Below are 23,410 nucleotides of genomic sequence, written 5' to 3'. Positions count from 1 at the left end.
GTTGTCAGCTCCATGGGCTGGTTGTTGTCTTTTAGACACATACCCCATTTCAATTCCCAATTTTATTTGTAGACACATCTATCCTGGCTATCCTCTTATGTCTTTTAGTGTCAACTAGAATGAAAGTATTTTACTATTGCCTTCAAAGTGGACACTCACAATTATAATTCATCAAATAAAGATATGTCCATAGATAGTCATAAGAGGATCATAAGACATATCCTAAGATATATTTTATGACAGGTCTTAGGAATGCTTCGTAATACCGACCCCTGGACATTAACTGTATCAAAAAAAAAGGACAAAACACACTAACATGAAGGAATAATAAAAAAGTTATGAAAATGTTATTGAGGTCAATATCATCTGTTGCGATAATAGAAAAATATCCTTATTTTTCGATTTTGTACAAGTTAAAACCATTTTTAAGCAATATTTTGTACAGGTTATAACATGTATGAGGTACTTTTGTACATGTTATAACTTGCATTTTTGCATTATACAAGTTATAACATGTACAATATTTTTGTACATGTTATAACCTGTACAAAATCGCAACTTGTACACGACATATACATATTTGGCGTTTGTCAACCAACAGACCAAATCAATCCAGTAACATCATACTATAAATTGATACGTTGAGTAGAAATCTTACTCTTTATTCAATGATGTTGGATTGGCTGTTTGTTGTTGTTTAACGTCCACTGACAAATTTGTCATGGATACTCAAGAGGAGAACTGCGATTTTGAAAGTAAAGAAAAAACGAGTACGTGTGTTTTGTGAATTGGGTTGACCCAACAAGAGTTACAGTAATGATTTCTTAACATACACCAAGCGCTACATTCTCCATAAACGTCGATTTATAACTCCTCTAGTTTTGACCGAAAGAAGTTTCTTCCATGCAGTCAATACTCTCGTACCATATGAAATATGGTTCTAGGCCACTGGCACTATTATTCTGTTCTTTTCGACGGTTATTATGATAACGTGATGCATAGGGTATTTCCTGACGGCCAATATAAAATAATCTTGCGAAATACTATGATGTGAAATACGGAGAAAAAACATTCACTTGCATTGAATATAAAAATAAGAAGATGTGGTCCTCTTTCTACATCAGTAACGCCATATTACAGAACGTGTGGACGAGCTAGACTCGGAAAATAAATGAAAAGAAGTCACTAACAAGGCATGCAGGCTGACCCACTGGCTACCATTGCAAATATTAATGCGTGCGTGGACTATTAGTACCATGAGGTTTGTCTGTTTGTTCTCAATTATCAATTCTTAAGATATCTTCATCCCGGGGAAAAAGTGTCATTTAATTACACGCATAACTAAAATAAAAGTACATCTATTAAACGACTTTCGAACTCGAGCATTTTCCCGTAAATTTCAGGCCACAATACTTTTGTTGTTTCGTCACAGTATTTTTTGATTGTTTGTAAACGTCGTGTTACGCCGATTGACCTCGGTTCAACCGGTGTAACAAGTATTCATTCATGAAAAAAACAACTCGAGATTGGTGTATTTTGATGAGTACAGCAGCTTGTGTGTAAGTGAGTAAACGGGAACCAGTTGAAGCAGAACAGAAAAGTCAACACATTTTTACAGAAAAGGTATCATTGTAGATTTAATAATAAAAAAAAAAAACACCATTACATGTATATATAGAAGATGGGTGGGGTCCTTTTTCGGGACGTCGCGATGTGTTTTTAAGCTCGGCATTTCGGGATTGATCCTTTCGGGATCCGGGAATTCTTCTTTCGAATTTCGGGATGTCGGGAATTAAATTCTATAAATTCGGGACCTCGGGATTTCATGTTTTTAACTTGAGCCCGGGGTTTCGGGATCACGAGGCCTCCACCCCCCCCCCCCCCCCCCCCCCAACCCCCCTCATAGAAGGTCTAAATGGAACGCATTTTTAACGCGTATTCTGTTACATTCTCATAAAAATGATCGTTCTATTAAAAGTTTTCTCGTATTATAGTGTAGGCGTACATTCATTTCTTGAAATAGTATTTTAGTATCTAATTCTTTTGTGTTTCATATTGGTTCTTAAATTTTGCTCCCTATCTCTATCTCTTTTTCCTCTCTCATTTTTCTTTGTTTAAAAACACTATTTCTTTGGTCATTATCATCTCTATTCAGTGAACTAATTCAAATCCTCATTTGAAGGTCGCGTTAGGATTTTGCATTCAAATTTGTGACTTTAAGATGAAGAACCGCAGTAAAGGCACCACTGTTCCTTTGCTTTTTGCTGCGCCTGTTCTGATTTTGTGTCTTGGATGGATACCCCATTTTCTGTGTTTTTCTATTTTCAAATCGAATGAAAACATTTAAAATGAAAAACAAACCAAACTACAGGATTATAGAATTCATTTTGACATTCGCTGGAATAAAATTTCCGAACGGCGAAGAATGGTCGTCGGCGCTACGAGCTTTCCCGAATTCCTTATTGTCTAATATATAAGCTTTGGTCTTCTTTGAAAGTTGTGGATTATAGTATATAATATAAGTATAGTAATTACAGTTAAGTCATCCATATTTTTTTAAGCAAAATTGTATGAATTTGTTTTCCATGATAACCGTGTGTTAGCTGTTTTTTTCTTTTTTCTTTTGCAGAATGTTATGATGTTGCTGGTCATATTGTGTTGTCAAATCGGTTTTCTTGTACAGTTTGTAAGTAAATAAATACAATTTAGACGACTGAATGTCATCATATTGATTACTATAAGTGAAACATTAATGTTAATCGAAAAGAAATATGTTTTGGGGTGGGTGGTGATTCACGTGTATTTTTAGTGTTTGTTTGCATTTTACCCCCCACGTTTAGTCCAAATATATTTTGCGGTGTGAATGGTTCAGGGTGGGAGCAAACAAAAAAACACCAATAAATGGTCAAGAAACAGGAAGATAGAACATAACCATTTAAAATATCAAAGAATCGTTTAATTATTTCACGAGTTACTTTTTGAATGAATGTATGTATGTGAGTACAAATAAGGATTGTCAGGTACATTTGATAGATCTAAAAACCCATAGTGTTGCAGCGACACGAATGTACATTTTAGTAAACTTTGTACTTGACACGTAACAGTATTTTATTCCTTAACATAATTGTTAGTTAACCGACGAAATGCTTCCCAAAAACCCTAGTCCAGTCTAGCTTGGTACTCAAATTGATTAATTGGTTATTAGATTGACTGATGGCGCCCTGCTTTGCGTCAAGCGACAAGTATTTCATGGATACTAATGTAAAGATGATAATATATGAATGAAATAAAGAATCTACACTGTTGACAGAAATGCTGCGTAACTGGCATATAATCAGCAAATTCTTTATTTTCTTTTAATTCTTTGGTTAAAAGTTAGACAGTTGAGTACATGGAGTATGAACCCAGTGACCTCCCGCACTAGATCGAGGCGCAGAGATTACCACCGAGACGCGGGGGCTTGCTCCCAGTTTAGTGTTAAATTACCATTTTGATAGTAAAAAGATAATTTAAATTTTGTACCAAAATCTGAGTTTGAAATAAATAAATTGTATATCTAAAAATTGGAATTTGCATATAATAATTTACTCTAAAGACTTTGTTTCCGTTTTAATATCCAGCCGACAAATATATGCCTGCTCCCCATGGCAACCGTCGTTGTTTAACCGTGGATCGTCGTGTCAAGAAACAAGTAACCCAACGATAAAAAAAAACCAAAACAACAGAAGATAGTTAATGAATATAAAAAGGCAAGTGTGTGTCTCTGCATACAATTTCCAAACGTCTAAATGGCCCCTAATCTCGAAACAGTTATAATAAATCCAATATCAAAGAAAACAATTATTGAAGAAAGTCAAAAGTACTTGTTTCTGTGTATATGTTATAACTGTAAAATTGGCGGTTGTACACAGGAAAATATTGTTCCCTTCAATAAAATCTGAAACTAGAATTCTCAGATTAAATAATGAATTAGATACAGACTAGCAAAGGATTTTGTTTTCGAAACAAGCGCATCTTTAAAAGATACATACTGGCTACGGTTACAAATATAAAAATAAGGAGATGTGGTACGATTGCCAATAAGACAACTACCCATCAAGTTTAAATGAAGTGGATGGAAGCAATTATAGGTAAACGTACGGCCTTTAACAATGAGTAAACTCCATACCGTACTATAGTCGGCTATAACTGAATGCCCTAACATAAGAAATATGAAGCAATTCTATTGAGAAAACGAATGCCTAATTTATATAAAACAATTTACGAAAAACAAATATGACAGAAATACATTGTAAACCAAGGACAATCACTGAACTACAGCATCCTGACTCGTGACAGGTATATAAAGAATGTGTTGTAAGTTTGATGTTGTATTGGTTATTGCTTGCAATGCTTCTTATTTCCCCCAAGGTTTCATCTGCTGACACAACACCGATACCATCCGCTGACACTACAAAGACACCACCTGCGGACACTAAAAAGACATCACCTGCTGACACTACAAAGACATCACCTGCTGACACATCACAGAACGCAACTGCTGACACAACACAAAATGCACCTGCTGACAACTCATCGATAGCAACTGCTGACACCACACCAAAAGCTTCTACTAACTCAACGAAAATTGAATATGTCATATTTGAAAAGCTATTCAGAACATCAAGGGACGTTCCCATAGTCGATCAAGAATCAAATGATTCGCCTATGATTGAGGAAGTGGATAATCCAGACTCGGGTATTACAATTTTCCGTTTCAAAATCTAATGAACTCATGTTTAAGACATCTTACTAGGTTATATTATAACAATTAATCATGTTTAAGATTTATCTCAGGTATAACAATTAATCGTGTTTAAGATATCTTAGGTATAACAGTTAATCGTGTTTAAGATATATTATTGCCACTGCACAGCTTTCAGCGATAGTAACCCCATATATCTCATATCACAAATTTCGTAAATTTTCACATTGCACGCGAGTCAACAACAGATACAAGTTAAAAAGGAGATGACTATATCATTCCTAGTTTAAAGACATTGAATTGGAATGTTTAAGAGATCCTGGATCATCTCATTTAGACCAGGATAGTCCCAAAGGAGTAGGTTCAGTAAGACCCCTTTTTGGCCCCAAAATATAGCAGTTTTAAAAAATTGTTAAAATGTAAACCTTTAGTTATTTATTGGACAGTAGAATGCTTCTGCTACATAAATATGGGCTGTGTTTGACAATGCAATGCACATATATCCGGTACTAGCACCATTAAGTCATGCTAAATTACTGAAATCCTCATAATTCTAGCATTTTAGTTAAATTTTAGACGGTTTTCGTGTAAAACGAAAGTGGCCGCATTTGTGTTCATCCTTAATATTGAAATGTAAATTGTATTTTATGATAATACATAACATATATAAAGGTTGAGGATGAACACGGATGCGGCCATTTTCATTTTTACCAAAAACCATCTGAAAAGTGACATTTTTCGGCATATTAGGTAGATTTTTCATATTTGAGTTGAATCGGATCGTTTTTAATGACTAAATCTGTAAAAATCTTTCACATAAACTAATTAATTCAAATAAAATAGACACTTAAGTGTTTAAAAAGTGGTCAAAATCTTTCGTCAGATGAACCTGAAATTTGAGGCCAAAATCGGTCCTTACCGGACCTACTTCTTTACTTTATTTCACGAGAATTAAGAATCTTCTTTTTCTCAGAAAATTTACCAAATTCATCAAGCAGGTAAAAGTTGGTGTAATTTTCTATAATTTCATACATTTTATGTTTGATAATTAGCTGTCATTTTATTTTGTTTTATTATGCTAGCTCCCTATTGTCCATGCACATAGGGCCAAATGCATTATGCCCAACAATTCCTGAAGTCTAAAAAAAAAACTGAAGTAAATCTTGGGCAGAAAGAGTGGGAAGTGTAGTGAATGAACCATATAGCTCCATAAAAAAAGTCTGCCAATGCTTTTTGCATCATAAGTGTTTTAAGTGTTAGCTTTTTAAAATTGCTAGAGTTGTGCTATTTTATAGCTATGCTGCATGCTTTGTTTTATACTGCAACTTGTTGTGTGTTTATTTTCTAAATATAGTAACATAGTAATATTTTGTGCAATGTCTATTCATCATGGAACACTTTCTCTACAATCAGGGGTTCATTAAGGGATGAAAATAAGTTCAACATATTTGTTTCGGATTTGAAAAGCTATCACTTTATTAATTTAAGTTGCAGTTTGGATAAAATATTTATAGGTCAATGTCTTAAAAATATACACAACGGGGGCAGGGATCTGTTAAACCTCACCCTTCCCGTTTCTCTGCATCATACAAAAAAGATTATATTTTTCTGACATTTAACTATAATATTGTGTATTTATTTGCTGCTGTTTATGTACCAAATTCAGTAAAATGCTCATTATGTTCAAATATTTGTCAACATTCCAAATTTAAATAAACATCCAAAAGCATATCAAGAGTGGTTTGTTGCATTTTCAGATATATAAAATTTGATGATTGATTGTGGTTTGCTTAACTTCCTATCATAAAACAAAGGAATGTATCAACTCCCAATACAATCTCAACTTATGAATCCACAATGTGCATACCACAAACAACTACACAGTCAGAACATAACACAGGTTAAAATGTAGTAAGTAATTTTTTTTTAAACTCCATTCAAGTTTTTGAAAATTGGTTAAGGTTAAATTATGGGTGGACAAACAGACTTTTTTTTATTAGTTGTTGGTGGCTTTGAACTAGCTGTCAGTAAACTGTGAGTACTTTCAGATCTCAGATTTCAGATTTGTTGCTGTGTTACATAATTATTTTCATTCATTTTTTGTACATAAATTATGCCGTTCTGTGTCATTTTGGTCTCTTGTGGAGAGTTGTCTCATTGGCAATCATACCACATCTTCTTTTTTTATATTTAGATTAAATCATTGATGTAAAAACAGACTTGTAACTAAAAAATAAATTCCTCAGTCTAGAGTCTAGACTCACTAGCAGCAGTCAAGTCAATTTGTTTTGTATTTGTTAACCCTAACTTATTATTTTAATTTTTTTAGGATATGGACCCTGGGGTGAATGGACCAAGTGTGCCAAACACTGTGGTGTTGGAAGATCTACCAGGGAAAGGAAGTGTAACGATTTGGATAATTGTCATGATGGGAATATAGAAGTTAGACTATGCTCAAGAAAAAACTGTAAAACTGATAAACCTTTAGAATAATTCTTCCTGTTGAATTTCAATATGGACAATTGTCTTGATGGGAATATAGAAGTCAGACTTTGCTCAAGAAAACACTGTAAAACTGATAAACCTTCAGAATAATTCTAAGTGTTTAATTTCAATATGGACAATTGTCTTGATGGGAATATAGAAGTCAGACTTTGCTCAAGAAAACACTGTAAAACTGACAAACCTTCAGGATAATTCTAAGTGTTTAGTTTCAATATGGACAATTGTCGTGATGGGAATATAGAAGTTAGACTATGCTCAAGAAAACACTGTAAAACTGATAAACCGTCAGTATAATTCTTAAGAGTTGAATTTTAATCTGGGCAATTATCCTGATGTGAATTTAGAAGTAGGACTTTGCTAAAGAAAGGACTGCAAAAATGATAAAACTTCAGGATGATTTAAAACATCTTTGTCAATGTGTCAAATTTCTGTTAATGTTTAAACAACTTGTTGGCCAACATTAAATTATTTTCATCTTAGTTTTGCATTTTCGAATGATGATCAACCACATGTTGACCAACAATAATTCTGTTTCTGCATTTCATCCTTTCACTGTTGGATTTCAAACCATCATTAAAATTTATGTTTGCAATGAATATTGTGATTTTGATGTTTATTATGAAGATAATTTTTTGATGTTTATTGTGAAGATAATTAACTATTGGTTAAAGATAAAAGTTTCTTCTTCCAGTCAAGATTCTTTCTCTTAATCAAATTACAAATTTACAACCGATCCCAGACAAAGTGTTATTTATGGAGATGAATGATCTATAAAACACACAACTCCATACCTGCCAACTTTGGAGCCCCACAATGGGAGTTCAGCTCTTTTCGGTTCAAATAAGGGGAATTTCATAGGGACATGGCCAACAAAATGAAATGATTATATTAATATTTTTATTACCTCTCTGTTTCATACAAACAAATAAAAGGTACATACAAACAAATAAACCTATAATTACAATTAAAATCTTTTAAAATATCCACATCCTATACATAACTCATTACAATATCATACCAAAACTGAAGAAAGTGTGAATGAAAAAAAAAATACCATGCATAAAAATACCATTGAAAATTCATTTTTTCAAATTAACAAAAAGATGAGTGTATTGTTCTATAAATGGGCATCTCTTCTTTCAATTAGAGAAAAATTCTTCATTTTCTGCACATGTCAGGGATTGAGGATAATGTACCTACATTATAAAATGAACTTTCAACAGCATTTTTAAAGGTGTTGTATGCAAATAAATAGGTATCACCCATACAGAGAGTAGTTTGTCACCAAAGAATTTACCATGTTTAAACTCCCCTTTATTTCTTTTAAATAAACCATAATATAAAACATGTGTACATTTGTATGTAAACTATTTAAAAAAAATAAGAAATACAATTTATTGATATCTAATTATTAGAACTGAAAAATTTACCTTTAATTTATCTTATAATTTCACATACCTTGGAAACAACAAATTTTAATCAAGCTTATAAAAAATGTCAAATTTGAAACAAAACTAAATTGCGATTGAAATAAATATGTTAACTGCAAAATTAAATAATTTCTTCAAAAACATGGATACTGTATACATTATTACAAATGTTTATACAATAGAGGAAAACTGAATATAAATTGATATAAATGTTTTCTGGTGAACATGGTGAATGAATATAAAATGTGAAAATGAAAATAAAAACATAACATCTCAAACTTCATTGTTGTGGTTAGTATACTTAACAAAGATCAAATGTTCATTTACACTGTATTTGAAAATACCATTGAAAGATAATAAAGAATTTTAATCTATACTATGGATTATCATGGCAAGATTGAATGAAAATTCTAACTGTCTATAGCTCAGAGATTATTTATAAAGTGCAATAACGTCCCTGAGTGGTTATCAGTTAATACACTTTCAATGCAATTTTTAAATGTGGTGTAACCTTACCAGCTCATACATATATTAGTTGAACTGTTCAAGCTTGTATATTAATAAGATATGAAAATCTGATTATTTATCTACAAGATGAAAATCTACAATTAAATGGATGTTAATGAATTAAAATGGACAATGAATAATATTGGATTCATTTTCAACGTGATACAGATTAAAAACACATGTATAAAAAATCTATTATCAAACGATACAAAATAATACAAATAGCACTAAATACCTTGGAGCTGCAGATGTTTACAAACCACTACCACATCTGACAGATAAAAACTATTGACAAACTTCTCTAGAAATATTCATTGGATGAGGAATTGATTTTTAACATACATGATTGTGATTGATGGTGGCTTAATGTCCTGTGGCAAATATTTCATGCAAATTCAGGACAACTTTTAACATCCAGAAGAACATGATAAACGTCAATCATCTTGAATGAAGTGGCACTGTTGGGAGAAATAAAGAAAAAATCCATCAGAATTAACATATCGTTGATTATTAATGCAAAATATCTACTAAAAAATACTTTGTTGAATGCTTTGCTACTGATTAATGGTTCTGTATAAATCCATTTTTTTTTAAACACCACCAACTATCTAATTTTTTTTATAAGAGGCCTGCCTTAGTCTAGAATGCTGCAACACTCAAAATTACACATGATTAAAAAATAAACTTGGAATATTGAATTGGCACACATTTATTTTAAACACATGTATGTTTACAAAGTTGGCATTCAAATTAACCTTCTTTGATAGTCAAGGTAACAAATTTCAAATATTTAAAATCTAAAAGCAATTTTTATTGTAATGATACTCATGGAATCCCAAAACATGATCTATGATTTATTTTACAACTGATTACATTTTGTAGTTTAAATATTAAAAAACAAAAATAAATGAATGAATATTCCATAATAAAGTATTCTATGACAAAGTTGGAAGAAATAGTTTGAGGTTAACTTTCACCATGTATTAATTTCGTGAATATCAAGTCATTTATTTCACCGGTTTTTAATACTTGACATGTTGAACACAAACATCTTCCAATGAGTTCACATGAACAAATGTTATTATTAGAGTTGAAAAAAAACATCGCACACACCAGAATAAATTCCCACCATACAATAAATTTGTTTCCTTGATAAAATCTATCCACAATATTCATTTAAACTTAAAAAAATATGTAACTATTAATACAACTAAATAATACACAAATATACAACAGGAACTCGCTATGCAGTTCACATTTTACAATTAATTCCACATTAATGCAAATTTCCATGCAATAATATTACAGTACATTCTGTCTGTGTGTCATCTCTCTACACAAAGTTATCTCCCTTTGAAGATTCCTTTTCCAAAGAACTGTCAACAGCACAAGACTTCCTTATTTGTAAAGGATCCATTGAAATATCACAACAGCCAAATTATCTCCCTTGATGATGCTCTTCAATCATCAGGTGATGCTGACTTCCTGTAAATCATTCCAAACTTTCCCATGTACTTTTTGACATAGTCTTTAGCTTTTGATTTCACATTCTCATTTACTTCCAAGTCCTCCACATGACGACAATGTTTTAATTCCTTTGACATCACATGATGTGTAAGCTAAAAAATTCAAGGAACAAACATAAGCAATTGCAATTTTGTCACTGTTTATTTATACCAGTCTTCAAAAATAAGAGCTAAATGCATCTTACACATAAGTTTTATTTTTAGCCATATCTAATTTTTTGGACTGACCAGTATTCAAAACACATTCCTTATTTGAAATAACCTAAAGATTGTTTACCAGATGTCTAGTTGAACTTTGTTCAGTAGTTTCAGATGAGAATATCTTTGAAGAGTTTACGAGTGACAAACCATGATGGATGACAGGTAATTGCAAAAGCATTTTTGTGCACCAAATTTATGTGCTATTATAATCATTTTGAAGTTGTCAATTCATTATTCTGTTGTTAAATTGTCTTGCTGCCAGGACATGGATCTACTTATTACAGCCGTATCAGTAAATGTTTAAAAGAATGTTCTTTCAGGTTACAATAAGAACCATATCTCTGTGTTCAGTTACTTTGTTACTACTGTTTTTTTTTGTTTTTTTAAATCAAATTGATCAAACTAGATCTGTTTTTGTATATACTTACTTTTCTAGCTAAATGTTTGAAATCATCAGTAGATGTAATCCTGCCACTTTTACAGTCTGGTTTTCTAAATGGATTGAGACAGATAACAATGTAAGACGACATCTAAAAATAAAAAAAATATAGGTCAGATTATAGGCAGAACATTTGACGTTGTGATTGAATCTTGACCAATAAAGAACAATACATTTAAAAAAATGATCAACTGGTGGTAGAAAGTAAAAATTGTCTAATTAGAGAAGTTTTGAAATGTTCCAAGATAAATGAATAAAGCAGAAAATTGATCCAAAACTATTTCATAATAAATCAGCAAAAATTCCAATATAAACACATGAGAAATTCTGACTGCCTTTCCCTCAATTTAAATCTGCAACGATGAAATCTTAAATCATCAAAGATATAGAATTGAATTAGCTATTTCTGAAATAACCTTGTCTCCTTTCAGAAAGTATAATAGAACATGGACCTTTAAGGTGGTACCTAACACTACAGGGAGATAACTCTGTAAAGTCAGCTAAACGTTTTAATTACGTTGTGTTGTAAAGGGAGTATTAAGCTTCTCAATGATCAAAATAAGTGTTTGTCAATTGCTATATAACCAGTATAATTTTTCTGATAAAACGGTTGGTTCAAAATTTTTTAAATTTTTATATTTTGGTCAAAGGGTCAAAGTAAATACTTTGTCAAAATTTTATGAAAATTAAACGAGCCAAATTAATTTTAGTGAAAGTGTTGGGTACCTACCACCTTAAATCAAATGAATTATAAAGATACTGACCTTTTGTCTGAACTGGTCCTTGATCTTTTTGGCTGTTTCTGTTGAGGTATCAGCTGCAGCAGTAGTTGTTTTCTTCCTACCAGACTGCAATAGACAAAATAAAGTGATGATTAGTAATGCAGAAATAAGATATACTTGTAGAAAAACAACCAACAATGTCTTGAAATGTAAATTTATTTGCACAAGGCAAGGATGACATCTACAATTGAAATGCTCAGCAGTCTTCATTTTTACCTGTTATTAAGCCAAATAAAAGTAAATCCATAATAACCCTTAATTATATATCCTCTTCCCTGGAATATACACATGTTAAAACAGTTTTCTTATGGAGACAAAACATAAACCTCACGTAACAAGTTAAGCCTAGTAACTTTGACAAGTTTTTACATGTTATAGTTTCTTTGTATATCTAACAATCAAAAAGCAATGAATGTTAGCTACAAGGATCAATAAATATCCAAAAAATATCATAGGTTTGTTCTTTAAAACTTACATTGATCCTAGTGACGGCATTTTGAAAACAGGAAAACCAGCGGTCAAGGAAAGCAATATTAGATATTCAATAGATTCACTACACAAGTACATAACCCAGAAATGAGATTTCAAAGTGCCTTTCTTGGATCCCTGTATGTTTATAAGTAACAGATCTTACCTTGCCATCATCAGGAGGGGTATCAATACCCATATCATCTTGTATGATTGACATATCATCAGGACCCTGGATCCCTGTATGTTTATAAGTAACAGATCTTACCTTGCCATCATCAGGAGGGGTATCAATATCCATATCATCTTGTATGATTGACATATCATCAGGACCCTGGATCCCTGTATGTTTATAAGTAACAAATCTTACCTTGCCATCATCAGGAGGGGTATCAATATCCATATCATCTTGTATGATTGACATATAATCATCATCATCATCCATATCTGGGGGACTCCACTGTGTTTGTCTAAAAAAAGTCAAAGATATCCAGAATGTATTAGTAATTTGCTGAGCCTGTAATTCAGTGGTTGTCGTTTGTTTATGTGTTACATGTTTGTTTTTCATTCATTTTTTTATATAAATAAGGCCATTAGTTTTGTCGTTTGAATTGTTTTACATTTTCTTATCAGTGCCTTTTATAGCTGACTATGCGGTATTGGCTTTTCTCATTGTTTAAGGCAGTACGATGACCTATAGTTGTTAATGTCTGTGTCCTTTTGGTCTCTTGTGGACAGTTGTCTCATTGGCAATCATACCACATCTTCTTTTTTATATTAACCAATATTCAATAACCAATGAATGAGAAAATGCAAAACACTGTATCATACGGTGTATGGAATGATCATAAAAAGTCTGAAACCAAGGAAGATGAAATTTGTATATGAGATAAGGCAAAAGAAATTTTATGGGAGGGTTATACTTACATACAGAATATAAAACAGTATATCCCTCAATCAGAGCAGGGCTAAAAATTGTTGTCTGCTTAATGTCCAGTGGCAAATATCTTGTGTATATAAGGGATGACCACATTTCATCAGGATATAAAGCCCATATCTTGTTCTTCATTGTCTTTTATTATACACATTTAAAGTGATAAAATAGAATTTGATATTGTGTCCAGTATTTCACTTTTCACTTATATCTTTTTTATGAATCATTTAGATATTTTAAATAATCATGACCAGCCTTTTATCATTTAAGATATTGGACAGTTCAGAGGAACCTCAAATTATTCAGTTAAATATCTGGACATTACCTTGTTGTTGTATGGTAATAATATGTTTTCCCCTCAGCATCCTTGGCACTTTTCCAGTTGGGTGGTAGTTTTGGGGCCTTAGACTTTGGCGGTGATGGTGGAGGAGGGATATCCTCTTCCTCAGACGTCCCCATACCAGCCAACTGACCCTGCATCTCAAGCTGCTGTTGCAACTGTTGAACCTGTAAATAAACCATCATAATTAAAACTTCTCACTTTCATTTATTGATTTATACTCTACACTTCATTTAAAAATACCCTTGAAAATTCCTGATTCAACAAACTTGAGTAAAAAAATTTGTAAGGGTTCCGCGGAACCCAGTGTCTCGCCTACTTTTGCTGTAAATCGCAGACTCAACAAAAATGAGGAAAAAACTCAATAAAAATATTCCTTTTGATACAATCTTCTGATTGTAAGAAGCTTCTGTCCAAGTTTGGTTAAAATTCAGGATAGTTTATGAATCTAATAAATGTTTTAATAACAACTGCAGACTGTACATGTATGTATGGTTCACCCTGCCACATTTTTGCGCCTGTCCCAAGTCAGGAGCCTCTGGTCTTTGTTAGTCTTGTATTATTTTAATTTTAGTTTCTTGTGTACTATTTGGAAATTAGTATGGCGTTCATTATCACTGGACTATATATTTGTTTAGGGGCCAGCTAAAGGACACCTCTGGGTGCGGGAATTTCTCAATACATTGAAGACCTGTTGATGACCTTCCACTGTTGTTTTTTCTATGGTCGGGTTGTTGTCTCTTTGATACATTCCCCATTTCCATTCTCAATTTTATTAACTGGAAGAAAATCTATTTATTATTTAACAAAATTTACTTCTGGATACTATTTTATGATCATTATTAAGCTTCTGTCCAAGTTTGGTACAAACCCAGGATAGTTTAAGAAAGTTATTAATATTTTAAAAACTTTAACCACAGAGTGAATGAAATGTTTCCCCGCAGAAAAACTATGTCCATTTAAAAGTAAAATATGGAAAAAATGGATTTATTTTTTTACAAAATTTACTTCTGGATACTATCTTATGATCATAAACAATCTTCTGTCCAAGTTTGGTAAAAACCCAGGATAGTTTAAGTAAGTTATTAAAATTTTAAAAACTTTAACCACAGAGTGAATGTAATGTTTCCCCGCAGAAAAACTAAGTCCATTTAAAAGTAAAATATGGAAAAAAATGGATTTATTTTTTTACAAAATTTACTTCTGGATACTATCTTATGATCATAAACAAGCTTCTGTCCAAGTTTGGTACAAACCCAGGATAGTTTAAGAAAGTTATTAAAATTCTAAAAACTTTAACCACAGAGTGAATGTGTTGTTTCCCCGCAGAAAAACTAAGTCCATTTATAAGTTAAATTTGGAAAAAATGGAATTTTATTTTTACAAAATTTACTTCTGGATACTATCTTATGATCATAAAGAAGCTTCTGTCCAAGTTTGGTAGAAATCCAGTATGGTTTAAGAAAGTTATTAAAATTTCAAAAACTTTAACCACAGAGTGAATATTTGTTGACGCCGCCGACGACGGAATGTAGGATCGCTTAGTCTCGCTTTTTCGACTAAAGTCGAAGGCTCGACAAAAATGATAAAATTTTCTATTTTTCCTACGCCTTGCTTTGTTACAAGCCACAGATCCTATTCAAAGTGAATATTATTTAGATTAACAAACCATTCATTTACAAGGCTAGTATACTATCATAGATGTAAATAATATGAATTAAAAACTGAAATTTTTGGAAAATTTGTCAATCATGAATGTATTGAAAATTTGGACCTTAATATTGCAGAATTGTTTGGGTTTTTTTTGGAAACACCCTCATGCTTTTAATAGATATTGACCAAAATCCCTAATACGACCAAAGCCATTCAAGCATAAAATTTGCACATGATCTAAATATTATTTAACTGTGTTGTAAGGACATAAATTTTTGAAAATTTGATGAAAATATATGGCAAAACTAAAGGATAGATATTACGGTGCAACATGCGAAAAAACAACACTGTGCCCAATACTAATGGAAACACGGATCATACCGATAACGGAGTTGATTCCGGAAAAAAAATACTATGAAAAAGAGAAAAAGAAGCAAAATGTAATGTATGTGTATAATCATAATAATTTATCAAATATATTTTGTGAAATATTTTATGTTATGAATACTAATATTATGAATAAATAATACCTTGCCAAATAGTGCTTCCCTTAACTATTAGGTAAGCTAACATGAGGGATACTAAGTTAAAGCTGTAAACTTAGTAAATTGTTACAACAAATATGCAATAAAGATATTGTTACGTTGGAAAAAAAAAAAAAAAAGATATTACGGTGCAAAATAGGTTTCACAAACCAAATTGTTACAAAAATGTTTGGAAATACTGTTTTTCATATTACATGGAACCCAAATAAATTGCCACACACATAAATATGTAAATGAAACTTAAAATCCAAATGATGATACTTATAGATGTAAAGGTTATTTTGGTGGAAACTGAAAACTGGAATGACATCATACAAAGACGTTTGGTACTATTTATCAAGAATCTTAGACTTGTAGTTGCTTAGAAAAATGTTACAAAAATAGTGTCCAGGACAGACAAACAAACAAACTGGCATGTATGCTCCCTCATTTGAGCAAGGATGTAAGAAACACATATGGTACAGAAGAATATGCCAACACTGAAGCATTACATGAAAATCCATAGCTTTGAAAGCATAGCAAACCCCACATCCCTTTGCATGTTGCGCCCCATACCCTTGTCATACCGAATCCCCTTGTAAAATGATGGACTTACTGCTACAGAAAGCAAAAATAATAAAAACATAAAGGAATTAATAATATGTACAAGAAATATACACTCAAAAGTTTAACCTTCATTACCTAGGAAAATTTAATTGAAACTATCAAGTATTATAATTTCTGTATTTCAAAATTTTCAATTAAAATAATTCAAATTTCACAAACATGTTTTTTGTTTAACGGTATTAAAAAGGAATATTTTCAAATGCTACTTTATATTTATTTTTTGTAAAGCAAAGCTTGTTAAATACAAATTCTTTAAAGGAAGACTTGAAGAACTTAAATAAGAATGTTTCAAAAATATTTAAAATTATCCTTTTATACTGAGATTGTATCTTGCTATTCATTAATACAATATTTCATCAACAATACATGTGTAATAAATTCACTACAAAACCATATAACCCTAGCACCAAAAGCTAAAATATAGAGCTTACTAGCAAGGCTACAAATGTGTTTTAAGCACAGCACATGTGGTAATATATAATGAATCACACCATTAGTTCAGTGGATATTTCTGAAATACTCGTCCAATATATTCCTTTTTTTGTTTAAACTCGTAAAAATAATTCGTAAAATTCTTGTCTTATATTTATAGTATTTATGTGTTTTATAAAATAAATGACTGTTCTTTATATTCTTTGACTTGATCAATTAAATTTTCGAAATAGACAGTTGTTTTCTTCTGAAACTTTTATTTTCATACATATGTATATCATGTTGTTTATCAATTATTGGTAAATTAAGAAATAAGAAAATAATTGCTTGCTTGCTTGCTGGGTGATTTTGCTAAAAAGAAAAATGAAATAAAATATTTAAATTTGGTATGGCCTAAATGAATAATGTACTTGTAAAATGAAAAAATGCCATTTTCAGCTTATTACAGAAATATCCACTTTTTCCATTACAAGATAAAACGTGGATAAATAAGTACAGAAATCTTGCTTACTCTTTCTGCAATAGACACTTTTTGGTCCGTAAGAGATGTCTTTAAAAATAAAATTATATTATATAGTTACAATGTTTCCTTTCTATCGATTAAACTTTCTAAGTAAAATTTTATAAGGAAACTTAGGCTATTAACACAAAAAAATTGGTATGGACCTGTTTTAGTTTGTTATTTTGGCTTTCACTATGATTTTATTTCTGAAAAATTCTTATTCAGACCAACTTATACATTTCTCCTCATCTCACCCCATAAATCTTAAGAAACATACATCAAATGATTTGTTTTTCCTTGAGACCATATAAATAAAAAAAAAACACACACATTAATAAATTATAATTTAGAACTTAGAAGTAAACAAAATGATTAAAAAGTTCAAAGAATTTTAAAATTTCAATTCTTGAAACGAAAAAAAAAAACTACCTTAAAAAAAAGTGTATTTCCGTTTCCAACATATTTGTTATTTCAAAATTTATGGCTAAGATCACCTAACATCAATCACCAAAAATAATGCATGTATATCAGTTTTTCCATAAAAATTCTAAAACAAAATATTATGTATATATTTGCACCAATTACATCTGACACCTACCTGCTGTAAAAATGCTTGCGATTCCCCTGATGCTTGTTCTGGTTGTTGATACAACATATCGGGAGTTGGCTGTGCATATCCTGCTAATGCCTGTTGTGCCAACATCTGTTCTTGTACCTATAACAAAAGAAATCCCTATCAGTGGTGTTTATAGTTGGTCACAGTTACATTCTTTCATGTACACATAAAACAGATAAGTTTGGCTATTCCCCTATGTGACAAAGCATTTGATTGGTGTCCAGAGAAAATACCCCACTAGAATTTTCCCATTTCCATGTTCAGTGACCCTCTTGTAAAACCCTAAATTGGCATTCATATTAGTCAGTACATAATGGCCATGTGTACTAAGTTTAAGTTGATGTAACCACAAGCTACCCTTAACCAAAACTATAACCTACCATTAACCAAATCCATTAATAACCTGATATATACTAAACAAATAGACTGAAATAAGATGAGGAAAAAACATATTGCAACTTTATTATCATAGGAAAGATATCAAAAACATTGAGCTGCTTTTTCTTCTATTGGGCAAAATATGCTATGTGACATGGGTTTGACTCTTTGTTGAAGGCTGTACAGTGCTATTGCTATTGTTATCTACTTTTACATCATTTGGTCAACCATACAACATCCTCTTATGTTTACTTTACATATGTTTTTTAACTTTTACCTGTTGACTCATCAACTGTTGTTGTAAGGCCTCATCAGTGTACCCTGCCTGTGGTTGTTGTAATGCCTGCTGCTGAGCGATGTAGGCCTGTATCACCTCATATGGTATGGCCTGACCAGTGTTGGGGTCTATGTATTGTTCCATGCCTCCTTCAACACCTATAAAGATTTTTAAAATATCTAAACGACTACTACGATATAGTTCTGATGGGATTGTTTTTTACAATATCTGCACTTTGGTCCATTAAAAGTGAGAACAACTGGAATTTTCTGTTTCTTCTATTATCATATAGTGGATTAAAGTTCTTTCTCAACTAAATTTAATCTTCTTCAGTGTGTTAATATATAACAAAAATTTACTTGCCTAAAGATAAACAACTTTCTATTTAAATAATCATCTTGAATATTCACTTTATTTACAATTGAATTTGTATAAATATCTCACCTGGTTGAACCTGGAATCCCTGTGGGAGGGGACAATTAGGATCTTGTCCATAATACATGTAATTGTTTGGATCAGAGTAAAACTGTTGTAGATAAGCCTCTCGCTGCTGTCTTTCTATCTCTGCCATTTCCTCTTGTGCTTTGACCTGGGCTTCAAATATCTGTCGTCTTTCTTCCTTACTAATCTTTGGTGGTGTTGGTAACAGAACTTTTCTACAATATACAGATATTGCTCAAAACTTCATTCTTAGGTAAAGTAATAAAAAAAAACTTTCCCAAAGTCTAATTTTACATTTTCTATTGAATTGAATTGAAAAAAATCCTTCTTCATTAGGCCATAAGAAAATTATTAGATTTTTAATCAATATATTGTTATTCAATTAACTTTGCAATTTTTTTTTAGAAATAACGTTTTTTTAATCATAATTGGCTGTTTAGAAATGTGCTTTATTAATCTTGCATTGTTGTCAGCAATCCAATAATTATGTATATATTCATCTCTGAAAAAGATTTCCAGATTCGTTTCTTCAGAACTTTTGCTGCATTTTCATTGTACAACATATAGCCAAGAAAGGACTAGTATTGATTGGGTTGATTTCTGAGTCTGAGTACAAAAATCTTGTCTGAAATGATTATGACTGCAAGGCCACATATCACTTGTTCTAGTGTCAAACAAAATCTAGAAAGAAAACCTACCTTGGCCTATCTGAAAACTCATCTTCCTCAGGTGGAGGAGGTGGTGGGGGTCTCTTCTTTTTCTTTCTTGTATCCCAGCCAGCAGCTGTCAACAAACAATGAAAATTAAATAAAATAGGTACATAGTGTGCAACTATTCTTTCAAAAAGAAGCCCATTAAAACCTTTATATAAATATATAAAAAAACATGATTCTAATCCCTTTTTGGTGAAAGATTATTGAGATGTCCGTAATTAGTTTTTCATTTTTTAGTATTTAAAATATTTCCCATAATCATTGATATATTACTGACAATGGTTTCTTTTAACGTTTCACTAAAAAAGTTGACGAAGCAATGGAGACCTATATCATAATGGACAAGAATTCAATACAATGTTCGTTTTGCCTTTCTACACCACAGATAGATAGATTGGAAGACAGATCTTTTTTTTTCTTTAGATTGTTCCACAATTCACAAGAATTATTTATTGAAATCTATTTTATTAAGCTGGATCAATCAAGAGCATATTCCTGCACAAAAATGATAGACGATGAAGCGACAAAAAATGAAGACAGTTGTCTCTTTTATTATTTTGCACTGATTTTGTCTTTGACTCATGAGTTTTGCTGGTCTTTTTTGGTATCTCCCACTTTTTTTTAAATAATAGAAATGAAAGGATATGGGGTATCTATTCATTACAAACTAGAATGTGTCCATAGTACATGGATGCCCCACTCACAATATCATTTTCTGTGTTTAGAGGACTGTGAAATTGGGGTAAAAACTCTAATTTGGCATTTAAATTAGAAAGATCATATCACAAGGAACATGTACTAAGTTTCAAGTTGATTGGACTTCAACTTCATCAAAAACTACCTTGACCAAAAACTTTAACCTGAAGGGGGACGAATGGACGTACGGACGAACGAACAGAGAGACAGACGAACGGACGTACAGACTAGAAAACATAATGCCTCTCTACTATCACAGGTGGGGTTGGGGCTTAAAAACACAATACGCATAAGAACAGCACATTTTATTACTGTTCTTTGTATAAAAGTTGTAAGTTAATTTACCTAAATGTCTAAATCTATCTTGATCTTTCTCCATCTGTTCAATCCTCTTTTCATTCTTCACTGTTACATCCGATTTATCTGAAAAAATATAAATGTTGTCTCAAAATATTTCAATGTGTATTGAAACATGAAGCATACATCTTTTACAAGGCCTAAATTAAAATATTGTTTGTTTGCCCTTTTCCGACCCTATGTTTTGAAACAGGGTAGGTAGGTAGGTAAAATATTTTATTTTTTTCCCAAAAAAAATAATTTGGCTCGGTATATTTTTTGTCATGGGTAGGCAGGTAGGTATAATATTTTATTTTATATTGCAAAAAAACATGAAACCCTGACGGGTTAAAATGCAAACATAGTACATTGTATACACAAGTGACAAGAAACATGATATACAAAATCTGCATAATGTCATTTTTGTCCGTTTTGCTTTTGCTAATAAGTTGATAGGAAGTTTTGAAAAAAAAAAATATCATGTAGAATGTGAAGTTAATTCATATGCAAGACTACTTTGTTTTCAAATATCAAAATATAGAGCTGTGCCGCATATTTTCAACATGTATATGCCTGGAACTTTGAAGAGTTTTAACTTGCACTAATATTCTGTACTACGTACCTTGTACGCTGACCTCTACCTAAAGGTTTTCTGTATATTATAAGCGATTACTTTGTCCTGGTAAAATATGTCCGGGCAGACATACATTACTAGTAGAAAAAGTCCCTAGAGTGTTTAAATTTTCGTGTGTGTCTGGGTTTCCAATAAAAATGCTACAAGACTTGAACTCAATTCTGAATCTGAATAAGTACGTTGCAGGGCCAGTATATATGGCATCAGTGGCAACGGGAGAGAGGCGCTTGAAAATTAATCCAACGTTGTGAGAGCAACCGAAGTTTAAAGCTCTCAGTTGTCTTAGCACACACGAGATTGTCTGGTAGTCTATTCCATTCGGGTACGTATTCTACATCGCAATTTATGATCTGTTTGGAAAACTTGGGAGCTTTTACTGCCAAATATTCTCCCCTTTACAGGCTTTTGCCACCTTTGGTTCATGTCAGATATAAATAATACAGCAATGCTGGTCGAAGGCATCTTTAACATAATCATCCTGATCTACGGATCACAAAAGGCCATCCCTACTGTACATAGAATACAACGTTCGTTTACAAAAAAGTTTGTACACACGTTGATAATTTTGTATTAAACGAACTTTTTTGTAAGTGAACTCTGCTCTCCAAGTATAAAGATACAGAGTAACGTACGTCATATCTAGCTGCGAAAACGTAGCTCTATTGTCCTTTGATTTTTTTTTTTGCCATAGATCTATGGTCCGCAAATATCAAAAATCATCAAAAGGACCTTAAGAGCTACGTTTCCGCAGCTAATGTCATATCACCATGTTTTCTCAAAGCGTTTAACATCGATTTCAAACAAATGCTTTGAAACTCTATTTGAAAGTGTTCATGTCAAACGCTCACGAGATACCAAACGGACTAGACCTTATACGGTAAAGATAAAACCCAAGGATTCCGGTAAAAAAGTTTTGAGCGGGAAATACAAATATAAGATTTTTGGTAGGAACGAAAAGATAAAATAAAATAAAATCTTGCTGGTAAATACAAATAAAAGATTTTCAGGCGGAACGAATTGACAGGGTCGGTCGGTAAAGGGCAAACAAACAATATTTTGATTTAAGCCCAACTCTTAAATTTATCTCCCTTATCTTTATCTTCATCCAATTATAAACAAAACGACGATTGTGTGAGGTTTGTGCAAAATTAGACCGTAGCAATTAAATTTGCTACAGGAAAAGTGATCTTCTTTATGGAGAGATAATCTAAAAGTTAGCGATTTGTGTGTGGGGTTACTAAAGGGTAATTGCAAATATTTTCAGACAGGTACGTAGATTTTGATATGCCAAGAAAATCTAGATAATCAAAATTTAAAATGTAGTAACAAATAAATATGTTTAAATGAAAATGAGATAATCATTTTGGGACCTGTTAACTCATCTTTGAAACATTAAATCACAGAATCTTATTTCTTGAATTTAAAATCCCTTAAAATAAATGTCCTTTTGTAGTTTTATTTGTATTGCTAGGTTGGTGTTTCATTTACATATACACCACATCTTCTTCAATCAAATTCTGGAATTTTTTCCATAATATTTAACTTGGATTATTTTGTCTGCATAGTAAGCTTCAAAGTTTAAATGTGTGGTTATATGTGTCAAATGACAATCCATGAAACGAAGGGGTTATATCATACCTAGCTCCTTTTCATGTCTCTTTCTTTCCTCCACTTGCTGTTTCTTTGGAATTCTAAACAACTCCTA

At 31.8% G+C, this 23,410-nt stretch overlaps 2 protein-coding genes across 4 annotated transcripts in view; one reads left to right on the top strand and one right to left on the bottom strand.

Annotated features, from left to right (window-relative positions):
• The first annotated feature begins 1,486 nt into the window (after nucleotides 1-1,486).
• On the top strand, nucleotides 1,487-7,261 carry LOC139503033 (proteoglycan 4-like). The gene is made up of 4 exons (XM_071292710.1): nucleotides 1,487-1,623; nucleotides 2,630-2,686; nucleotides 4,411-4,738; nucleotides 7,074-7,261. The coding sequence occupies exons 2-4, from the start codon at nucleotides 2,636-2,638 to the stop codon at nucleotides 7,235-7,237; spliced, it is 543 nt and encodes a 180-aa protein (XP_071148811.1). The 5' UTR covers nucleotides 1,487-1,623; nucleotides 2,630-2,635; the 3' UTR covers nucleotides 7,238-7,261.
• An 871-nt stretch (nucleotides 7,262-8,132) lies between these two features.
• The window catches only part of LOC139503027 (uncharacterized), a 57,818-nt gene continuing 42,540 nt past the window's right edge, over nucleotides 8,133-23,410 (bottom strand). Inside the window, exons 14-25 of one of the 3 annotated variants that reach the window (XM_071292690.1) lie at nucleotides 23,344-23,407; nucleotides 21,081-21,158; nucleotides 20,025-20,109; nucleotides 19,330-19,541; nucleotides 18,886-19,043; nucleotides 18,213-18,329; nucleotides 17,624-17,662; nucleotides 13,862-14,043; nucleotides 12,973-13,072; nucleotides 12,117-12,200; nucleotides 11,342-11,443; nucleotides 8,133-10,805 (exon numbers count right to left, since the gene is read on the bottom strand). In XM_071292690.1, coding sequence (XP_071148791.1) covers nucleotides 10,647-10,805; nucleotides 11,342-11,443; nucleotides 12,117-12,200; nucleotides 12,973-13,072; nucleotides 13,862-14,043; nucleotides 17,624-17,662; nucleotides 18,213-18,329; nucleotides 18,886-19,043; nucleotides 19,330-19,541; nucleotides 20,025-20,109; nucleotides 21,081-21,158; nucleotides 23,344-23,407 — 1,380 coding nt within the window. In that variant the 3' untranslated portion in view covers nucleotides 8,133-10,646. Of the gene's footprint in view, nucleotides 10,806-11,341; nucleotides 11,444-12,116; nucleotides 12,201-12,972; nucleotides 13,073-13,861; nucleotides 14,044-17,623; nucleotides 17,663-18,212; nucleotides 18,330-18,885; nucleotides 19,044-19,329; nucleotides 19,542-20,024; nucleotides 20,110-21,080; nucleotides 21,159-23,343; nucleotides 23,408-23,410 lie in introns of those variants that run through there. The other 2 variants (XM_071292692.1, XR_011659005.1) reach the window with 2 other exon arrangements.

The sequence above is a fragment of the Mytilus edulis genome, chromosome 14 (assembly GCF_963676685.1).
Source record: "Mytilus edulis chromosome 14, xbMytEdul2.2, whole genome shotgun sequence".
Lineage (NCBI taxonomy): Eukaryota > Metazoa > Mollusca > Bivalvia > Mytilida > Mytilidae > Mytilus > Mytilus edulis.
This window is presented reverse-complemented; position numbering and strand designations above follow the sequence as displayed.